The 9,742-nt window shown below is 47.4% G+C and overlaps 1 protein-coding gene across 23 annotated transcripts in view; it reads right to left on the reverse strand.

The window, feature by feature from the left end:
- Positions 1 to 9,742, reverse strand: part of LOC100746463 (voltage-dependent calcium channel type A subunit alpha-1) — a 57,984-nt gene that overhangs the window by 19,971 nt on the left and 28,271 nt on the right. For 13 of the 23 annotated variants that reach the window (XR_004461987.1, XM_033321638.1, XM_033321645.1 and 10 more), the window contains exons 11-18: positions 8,813 to 9,013; positions 8,060 to 8,487; positions 7,527 to 7,849; positions 7,317 to 7,439; positions 6,667 to 7,230; positions 6,153 to 6,498; positions 5,814 to 5,978; positions 1,777 to 1,887 (exon numbers count right to left, since the gene is read on the reverse strand). Coding sequence is in view for 22 of the 23 variants with exons in the window: in XM_033321638.1 (XP_033177529.1) it covers positions 1,777 to 1,887; positions 5,814 to 5,978; positions 6,153 to 6,498; positions 6,667 to 7,230; positions 7,317 to 7,439; positions 7,527 to 7,849; positions 8,060 to 8,487; positions 8,813 to 9,013 (2,261 nt within the window). In the remaining variant the exon portion in view is untranslated. The remainder of the gene's footprint in view (positions 1 to 1,776; positions 1,888 to 5,813; positions 5,979 to 6,152; positions 6,499 to 6,666; positions 7,231 to 7,316; positions 7,440 to 7,526; positions 7,850 to 8,059; positions 8,488 to 8,812; positions 9,014 to 9,742) is intronic. The other 10 variants (XM_033321627.1, XM_033321643.1, XM_033321642.1 and 7 more) reach the window with 1 other exon arrangement.

Consider the following 9,742-nt stretch of genomic DNA (forward strand, 5'->3'; position numbering starts at 1 on the left):
CGTTATACTTTGAAATCGACCGTTCCATGTCGAAGCACCGAACGTTACGTCGCGTTCCATCGCCAACGGAGTTTCACGAACGAGTACGAGTTTTATTTCGTTTTACCGTTTCGTGACTCCACCGACGCGTATCGAAACTCGGAACGTACCGACGTTCGTTCGGTACTGTCGTTCACGATCGTATCTCGACGAAGCGGCGATCGTGACAGTGATATCCGTCGTTGGCCCATAACACGCAATCTTTGCAAACAACAGAGACACCGTTCGACGTCGAACATCGATTTTAGACGCGATCGTCCGCGTACTACCTTCGTCGATTTTATCGTCTCGCTTTTATCTCGGTGGACGATAACTAGCGAAGAACGACGATCGAGAGAAATCGATGCTTCGAGTCCAAGCAACGGTGCACGCATGCGAGAATAAAAAAATACATCAACGTGCGGTGATTACGTGCGGATGCAACCAGGCAATGAGCATACGGGGAGCTTTAGAGTTACGTTCATCGTGCGTGCTAGCCGGATTTACTTCCTCGAGGCGGTCCCCTCCGTTCGACGTAGTATCTCGTGGGAAAAGTTTGGTCGAAAAATTAAAACAACGAGCCGAAAAAAGAATAGAGAGAGAGAGAGAGAGAAAGAGAGAGAGAGTGTGTGTGTGTGAGAGAGAGAGAGAGTGAGAGATATGAACGAAAGAACAAATTGACGTGATCGTTATGATTTTTGTATCTTCGTGTCTGAATACCGGCCAATGTGAAACGCTAGTGTGTCGTGTAGTGTGGTGTTGCGTGTATGTGGGTTGCGTGTATGTTTTATAAACTACCTTTCATAGCGGTATTTCGAGGACGCGTTTAACAGCGAGGTACGACGCGACGTAGATGCGCTTTAGTTTCGAAACTAACGTTCCACGTCTTGTTTTCGAAACAACTCGCGGTTAAACGCGTTTTCCGTTCTCGTTACGCGTACAATTGCATCTACGGACACTACGGATTTTGGAAAATTCTATCTCGATGTTTCGTGTTCGATGATTCTGAGAGAGTCGAATCGACGAAGACCGCGGATCGAGAAATTTCGAAGACAAACGTTCTACGAACTTTTCTTCCATATTTCTCGATTCTACGATCCTCGTACAGCAAGAGAATGCGTGTACACGAACGCGCAACGCGTTCGATCGGTGTTCAGAGCCGGAGCATCCGCTGCGATCTACCGATTCTCGATATCGACGAAGCAGGCAAAAGTACGTAAGTTTCCACGTAAACGGACAACCGTTTCGAATCGAATAAAAGATCGACAAGAGACGCGCGTGTGCTACGGACGTTTAGCGTCTGTTCGGCTCTGGACACGAAAGGTTCTCCAACAATAAGTAGTGATCTACTACACTCGTACATACACGTATCCTTGCGATACACGGATATTTTCGAGTACTCGAGTAGACAAGATACTACCTATTCTTCCAAGAAAAAAAAAAAAGAGCTCTAATTGCACTCTAACAAGCGAAACTTACCAGTCTACTTCGAAAACTGATTCTGCGATCGTCTTCTCAAATTTCGTAACTCTAAAGTCGTTGCTAAATGGATTTCTTTTTTTTTTTTTTTTAATCGTGCAAACGTCATCGGCGCGGAACGACGAATACGACGAAGACAAAGTCGCAGGCATCATTTTTCGAGGAAAATGCCGCTCGAAGCGTGATCGCACGCTCGAGCTGGCTACTCTAAGCGAGTACGTTCTTTCGATAATCTGTTCGATGAGGGGAGGTGGGATTTGTTGGTATAGTGGAGCTTACCCTGACGCCGAATGCGGCGATCTTCAGTATGCACTCGACGGTGAACATCCCCGTGAAGCACATGTTCATGTACTTCAGCGCGTTCTTGTACGCGTCGCTTTGCCGATGGAACTGCAATGCATACACTGACAAACACACGGCCGAGAGAGACAGACAAACGGACGTACAAGCCTATGAATTGCCGCGTATTCCGACCACGAGCCACACGGTGGGAATCGACGCTTCTATAACCACCGCGATTCCCCCCTTTCGCCGTTTCTCGTCTTTCTCCGTGTCTCCCGGAAACCAGCAGCAACGGCAAAACACCGAGAATCGGAGAAAGGGCAAGGGCTCTTCTCGATAATCAAGCGATCCGTCCATCGACACGCTTGCCGAACACCATCTACGAACGACGTACGTGCACGTATTTTGCCGTAAAGTCGAGGAAGAATCGTTGAACGTGCTGGAAATCGACTCGTTCCAAGTTTAGCGCGTTGATAAATTTAGCATCCTCTGGCTTAGGATATCGCGACGACGATCGAAGCGTCGCGTATCGTTGGACGGTTCCCCCGGTGTGACACGGTATTACAAATATATAAAAGACGTGTATATATGTATATATATATATACACACATATATATATAGATATGTATACGTATATATATGGATATATAGATATAGATATATATGTATAGCGAGGGACTTTCCAGTCGACAGAAAAAGGGAGACACATAGGCGTATAATATTAGCGTTAACCTAGATACGTGTATCTGTACGACCGTACAGGGTGTGTACGGTAACGGTGACATTAAAGGGATTGTTTCCTCTTTTATAACGGTAAAGTGAGGGGGGGCGGGGGTGGCTTTAGGCGGGCGGTACCGTATCAAGCGTGGAGCTAACTTGCGCACATGACCATGCCGGTACAAACTGGATGTCGCGACACGGCGATCTTCCCGTCTTCTAGAATGAAATTACGCGGAAAAATTGGATCTTCGTACCGATTGCGCGATATCCTGGCGATCAATCGCACATCGAGAGCTCCGACGATGATCGATCGCGTTTGACGAGACGCAACGACCGAGGGGACGAAACCGCGGCTCTACGACGCTGATCGTAAACTTTGGAACGATCGCGTTATTTCATAGAATTCGCGGCTTTGAAACGATGCGAATTGTCTTGGTTATCGATGTCCGAATTAATGGCAAATACAGGCAAAACGACGGAGACAGCGATTCCGCGTTTTCGACAAAGTAGGAACTTACGAAAAGACTACGAAAAACGGTATCTCTCGGTCGTTCGCGTTAGGATTTGTTTCTAGAGTGGAGCGATACGAGAGTTTGGTGTGCTGGAAGAGAGAGTCAGAGAGTCGTGAGAAACTAGAGGAAGAACGAATCGTAAGTCGGCGAAAAGAAAAACGACGAAAGGAAACGAAACGACGAACCGAAAGGAATTAAGATATGGAGAGCGAGCTAAGGCACGATCGAAAGAAAAAAATAACGGTGGTTCGTGGAAGGAAAGGGGACGGACGGTGTACGAAAAGGATCGGTTCGCTCGAGGTACTAAAATAATCTTTCTTTCCTCTTTTCGTCTGTTCGATTTCGAGGAGGGGATTGGAAGGATCGAATCGTGCGGGCGCCCCGTGCAAGAAACGTGTCTTTTTCTTTGGTATTGGAACAAACACACACACACACATTCGGTAGACCTCGTGTTGGTTGGTTCGCTCGACACACAGTCCAGTCGAGTTGGATTCGCTTGCGAGCAGCCAGCATGCGACACGCAGTTTCGTAAGTACGTGTGTAACGAACAACGGATGTGACATCTTGTGTGCGATACGTGCTGCGGAACGTGTCGGGAACAAATACGTGCCTTCGGGCAAAGAGATCCAGCCTCGTTGTTTCCTCCCTCGACTTTCGTCGACGATCGTCCAACTCGAAAGAGTCGACGCACCGACGAGAACGTCACGGAAGAACGACGATCTCGTTTCTCTTGGCCGCGATATTTAAATATCGTGTGTCGCTTGTGTGCGCTTCGCATTCACAAAACCATGTGCAGTACGGTGTAGAAAATGATCGGTCGATGTTGTTTCGCATCGTCAGGCAGCATTTTCAAAAACGAAAAGGAGTCGAAAGGAAACGAGCGATGCTGTGTACCCGATCGAACTTTTGGCGTGGATTCGACCTCGGTAACTGCGGAAGTATACGCAGATGTATGTCTGTATCGCGTGGATCGACTCGACTAGCCGAGTCGCTAAGCATCGTCGTACACGTGTCGCGTGCGTCCTCTAAAACTTCTACGATCGCGTTGTTCGAGCGCTGCAACACCGAAGAGCGCGAGTTTGCTCGCGTCTGCGACGTAATCGCGATCGACCGAGGCGAGAAGAAGCGTATCTCTCTGTGTTCGCAACGATCGGCCTTCTAACGAGTGTAACGCTGGAACGCGAGAGACAGCTCGTGCGAAGACCGCGAAGACAGTGGTGCGCGCGCCAGGCGAACAGACCCGGCGTTCGAGAAAACGAACGAATCGAGAAAACGATAGCGAAAAGAGCAGAGGAGAAAGAGAGTAAAGAAAGGCGCGTGGATTGGCGTGCAGGGCTGTCGTATGCCGCAGCGTTTTCTCTCGTTATTTCGACCGTGTACTTTCTATTCTCGTTGATCTTCGATCGAATCAAGCCAGTTACTTGTGCAACGCTTCGAACCCCGCCACCAGTTCAAACATGGGCTTGTCAAGGCGTACGAGTCGAACGCACGTCGTGTGTGTATGTGTGGGTGTGTGTGTGTGGTCGTGGGAACACATCGATATTCGATATCGGTTTTTCCACGCATCTTCGAGTACGTCTACTATCAAGACGAGGACACAGCAGCGGGCATGCAATAAAAAGAGGAGCAAGGAGTAGAAGAAGAACGGCACAGAGAAAACAAAACGGTCGCGGAACGCAGAACTTTACCGAACGTAATGAAAATCGAACGAAATGAAAAGAAGCGAAACGGAAAAAACCGATATACAAAGGGAAAATAAAATATCGGAGGAAAGCGAAAAGAAACGTAGGATAAACGCGCGAGACCGAGGTAGGTGGTAGGATAGGATAGAGCAGAGCGCGAGTGCCGTGAAACGTTTCCTTTACCTTTCAACGCGTTCGAATTCGGTCGCTTGTACGAGATATGAGAGAGAGGGAGAGAGAGAGAGAGAGAGAGAGAGAGAGACCGATTACAAGAGATCGATATATTCGAAAAGTAGCTACTTCCATGGAAGATCCAATCGGCTTTAGTCGTTCGAACCGATTGCAAATTCAATGGACGAGCGAGACAGACCAGCGTGCCGGAAGATGCGAAGGCACTCGCGCATGCCTGGCATGGAAATAAAAGTGTCCCGATACTGGAACGAACGGGAAAGAGCATAAAGTAAAAAGTATCGAGACACGTGGTGAATCGCGATTGTTCAACTAAAGTCTGCTCCGAATGGATTCAAAATGACGAAAGAAGGAGAAAGAAGAGAAGGAGGAGCGTTTGGTTTTCCAGAGGGAAACGCAAGAGTATTCAACACAGCTGTGTACACGTATCAGTGGGTACAGGGATGACAATTATACAGAGAACAATAAGTAAATTGGCAGGCAAGAACAACAATGTCCTCGTACAGATATAACGTTATATATCTTACAGTTGCCTCGAACTCTCCATTGTGCACGTTTGTCGATAACGACGAGTGATAGATACGTTCTCGCGACTCTCGAAACCACGAGAATCGGTGTTAGGCTGCTTTTCGATTGGTTAAAGTTGCCAAACGCGAGATCGAGACTCGACGAAACCCGAGAAGATCGAGTACAGAGAAAGGGGAAAGAAACGTTGAATCGATCGTTGTTCGTAAAGTTACACGGCTACGCACGAAGGATACGAAACGCGTGCTTCGTTCAGGCGCTCGTTATTCGGTCTTCTCCGTCGTGCGTTATCGCTGTTATCAGGCGCGTAACGTCCACAAGAAAATCTAATTACGCTTCTCTTCGAGACGTTTTCGGAGAGAAAGAGAAAGAGGGGCAGCAAACCAGCTGATCATTGACGCTTACCTTCATCATGAGCAGTACTGTGTTTAATACGATGAGACCCATGATAAAATATTCGAACGGCGTCGATACCACTATTCTCCAGATTTTGTACTTTACGCTGTTTCGTTCTTTCGGCATGTACCTCTCCAAGGGGCGAGCTTGTATCGTGAAGTCTATGCAAGATTTCTGAAACGAATGGAAACGAAAGGAATAAATCGATTACGCGCAACGATTCTACCGCGTCGATCGATCCACGCTTTCGTATCCGATTTTTCTCTTAGCGTTGGACGAGCCAGCACATCCTCTCGTTAGTATACGACTGACATAGAGATCCGGTTAACGGTAGTCCAGCCAACCAACCTGATTTTTGTCGATTTCGCCGTCTTGCAATTCAGCCTCTCCCTGCTCCTGGAAAGTGATGATAATCAAGGCCACGAAGATGTTGACGAAGAAGAATGGAAATACGATGAAGTAGACGATGTAGAAAATGGACATCTCTATACGAAAATTTTGAATGGGGCCTTTGTCCTCGTACGTGGCCGCCATCGAATTCTGCAGGATTTGTGGCCAACCCTCGCCAGTTTGGACCGCGAACAACGTCAGCATCGCGGCCATCACGTTGTCGTAGTGAAAAAACTGCGACTGCCACTCTCGTTTCCTTGGCTCTGGCAATAGGGCGCCCTCTTCGAAAACGAAATATTGACCCCTGCGAGGCACAGCGAGGAGAGCATAGTGAAATTTTGTGAAACGATTAGAATTTATTTGGACGGTCGCGAAAAAAACGAGGACGATGTTTACGATAAAAATGACCAGTACCTCGACGACGTTGGTCGATCGGTTTCGCCGGCAAAGGAAAAAGAAACGAAATACTCACTGGCAATCCTGTTCCGTATATTTGCTCTCGTCGTTGCAGTAGAAGAACTTGCCGTTGAAAAGCTGCACCGCGATCACAGCGAATATGAATTGGAACAATATATACACTATGAGAATGTTGATGACGTTTTTAAGACTGTTCACCACGCAGTCGAACACCGCCTTCAGCTTCGGCACTCTCTTGATCGTCTTTAACGGCCTAAGTACTCGGAGCACTCTCAACGACTTGATCGTCGAGAGATTTTGTCCAGCCGAACTACCGGTCATGTCGAAGGCGAACGAAACCGCGGCGCATATCACAACCACCGCGTCCATAATGTTCCAGAACTCGCGCAGATACGAGCCCGGGTGAAGGATAATCCCTAGATCGATGATCTTCAGTATCATCTCGACGGTGAAGACACCGGTGAACGCGTAATCGAAGTAATTCAGAATTTCGTTCCTCGGCGAGTTCTCCTTTACGGGATCTTCGGCGGCCAACGCGATACTCGACAGAGATATCACCACCATTATGAAGAAGTCGAAGTACCTCAGGTTGACGACCCAATGGGCGGCTCTTCTTACGCTGTCGTCAAACACGTTTTCGAATTTCGTATTTTACATACCAATACCAGTAGAGATCTAAACGGGCTATCGGAACGGTCAACTTACGGATTCGTAGGGGACAGTATAAACATGGAGGAGTATGGCAGCATTGGTTTTGGTCCCGTGTCATCGTCTTCATCCTGCTTTTTCTCTTCTTCGGACGACTGTTTACCACCTTTTCCGTCTTTGCTGAAATTCAAAGGCAGCAGTTACCGTTGGCAGCGATTCGTTCGCACCGCGTGTTTCGCATTCCGTAGAAACCAAGGGGACACTTACAAATTCTGGTTGGGGCTCGGAGGGCAAATTTCTACCTTGGGCGCGCCACCGTCTTTCGGATTCTGCAGAGATTGGATCTCTTTCTCGAGTTCCTGCGCCTGCTTCTGTTTATCCTCTACTTCCTCCTCGTCCTCGGCGGCGCTCAGCTCCTGTGCGTTTGCCAGATTGTCGACGGCGATAGCCAAGAATACGTTCAGCAGAGTGTAGTTGCCGAACAGCACCAACACGATGAAGTACAACGAGTAGATCATGCCCCTCTTGTGACCGCCTTGCGACTCTATACCCTGGTACATCACTTCGTTCCAATCTTCTCCGGTCAGGATCTGCGTGCACCAAGTTATACCGAATTACAAACGGCACCGCCGACAACGCGTCGTCGTTTCTCTTTCTACAACTATCGAAGCTACTTTCGTCCAAACGTTTCGTCTAAAGATTGCGCCGACGGAAAGACCATGGTCTCGTGTAACTCTTTCCTTCGCGGTCGAACGTTCGAAGCAAATACGCGAGTTAGATAGCGGTCGAACGAAACTTACTTGGAAGACAGTGAGCAGCGCGATGGGAAAGGTGTTGAAGTTGGTGGGCGGCGTGCCGTAATCGAAGTTGAACTGGCCGCCAAACAGCTGCATACCGAGCAGCGCGAATATGAGAATGAAGAGGAAGAGCAGGAAGAGCAGGGAAATGATGCTACGCATCGAGCTGAGCAGCGATATTACGAGGTTTCTCAGGCTCTTCCAGTATTTGGTGACCTTAAAAATTCGCAGGAGTCTAAGGGCACGTAGGACGGAGAGGCCGAAAGAGCCGGACTTCACCTCGGACCAGATCACTTCGAAGATCGATCCTGAGATGACCACGCAGTCGAAACGATTGAAGCTCGAGTCGAAGTATGTGCGAGGACCGAGCGCGTACACCTTTATGAACATCTCCAACATGAACAGAGCCAGGAACACGAACTCTGCGAAGTCTGTCAACATCCGTTTTAACACCGTTCACAAACCGGAGACACCAATGAAATTGCTTTCGTACAGAATGATTCTTTTGCTGGTTAATTCAGAGGCAATGAGCGCCAATTACGTCACGATGATACATTCTACTATACTATACCGTATATGCTACGCTATACTATATACGTTATATTATACTATGCTATGCTACTCTACGCTATACTATATTGTACTATACTAAAGATAGCGAGAGTGTGTAATTGGCGGCACTGTCGCTGAGTTAACTACTCGACGAAAAGATTACCCTGCACTGATCGTTTGGATCTGCCGGAATTGTTTACTTACAGAGGAAATCGGTCAGCCATTGCGGCTGGCCGTAATGCTCCACGGCTACGCAGACGGTGTTGAAGAACACAAGAACGATGACGAACCAGTAGAACTTTTGCGATTTCACGGACTTTCGTATCCAGTACCTGAATCTTCTCTCGGCCAGCCAAAACTGCTTGCAAGGTCCCTTTTCTTTCGTCGAGGAAGCCCTCGAAAACCCTATAAACCGTAACGATAATTTCACGATAATTTCACGATTTTAACGATAATTTCAGCATACTCGTATCTCTTCGATACCGCTCCACCGATTTTCCTCGTGTCTGTCGTCTTTTCTTTTTCAATTTTTTCTTTTTCTTTTCTTTCTTTTTTTTTTTTTTTTTTGTTTGCTACAACAAAGATATCGAGTAATTTTTCCAACGAATTTATCCAACCAACGCTTTATTTAACCAACGCTTTCCCGATAATATATATCGTAATGCGATACAACGAATTTCTTCCCGGAAAAATGTTGCATCGCAGAACGCCAGAAGTTTGTCGACACTCGGTGATGTATTCGATATCGCGATCCGATTCCAGAAACTTTCTTCCATAACTCTCGCTGATAATAGGTTCTACCAAGTTCGTCTGGAAGATCCTGTTTATCTTTGTCTTTTACTCTTTCCTTTTTTCTCTCGTTCTTCGATTATTTAGCGGACGGATATATAGCGGACAGAGACACATCTATTCTAGAGATTACTCTAAACACAAGCGGCTGTTTCTATCTATTCGTGATCGACGATGCGTGAAGCTAATCTACGACTAGATGTCGAACGCTACCACTTAACCAGTTTCTTACGGCGCTCTATTTCGTCAAACAGATTTCTCGCCGTACACTACTAAAACATCGATATCGGTACTCCTCCACTGCTGGACGTACCTAGACCACGTGGATACACGTTCGCCTGGCAC

Source organism: Bombus impatiens, unplaced genomic scaffold (assembly GCF_000188095.3).
Source record: "Bombus impatiens unplaced genomic scaffold, BIMP_2.2 scf_0478, whole genome shotgun sequence".
NCBI classification, from domain to species: Eukaryota; Metazoa; Arthropoda; class Insecta; order Hymenoptera; family Apidae; genus Bombus; species Bombus impatiens.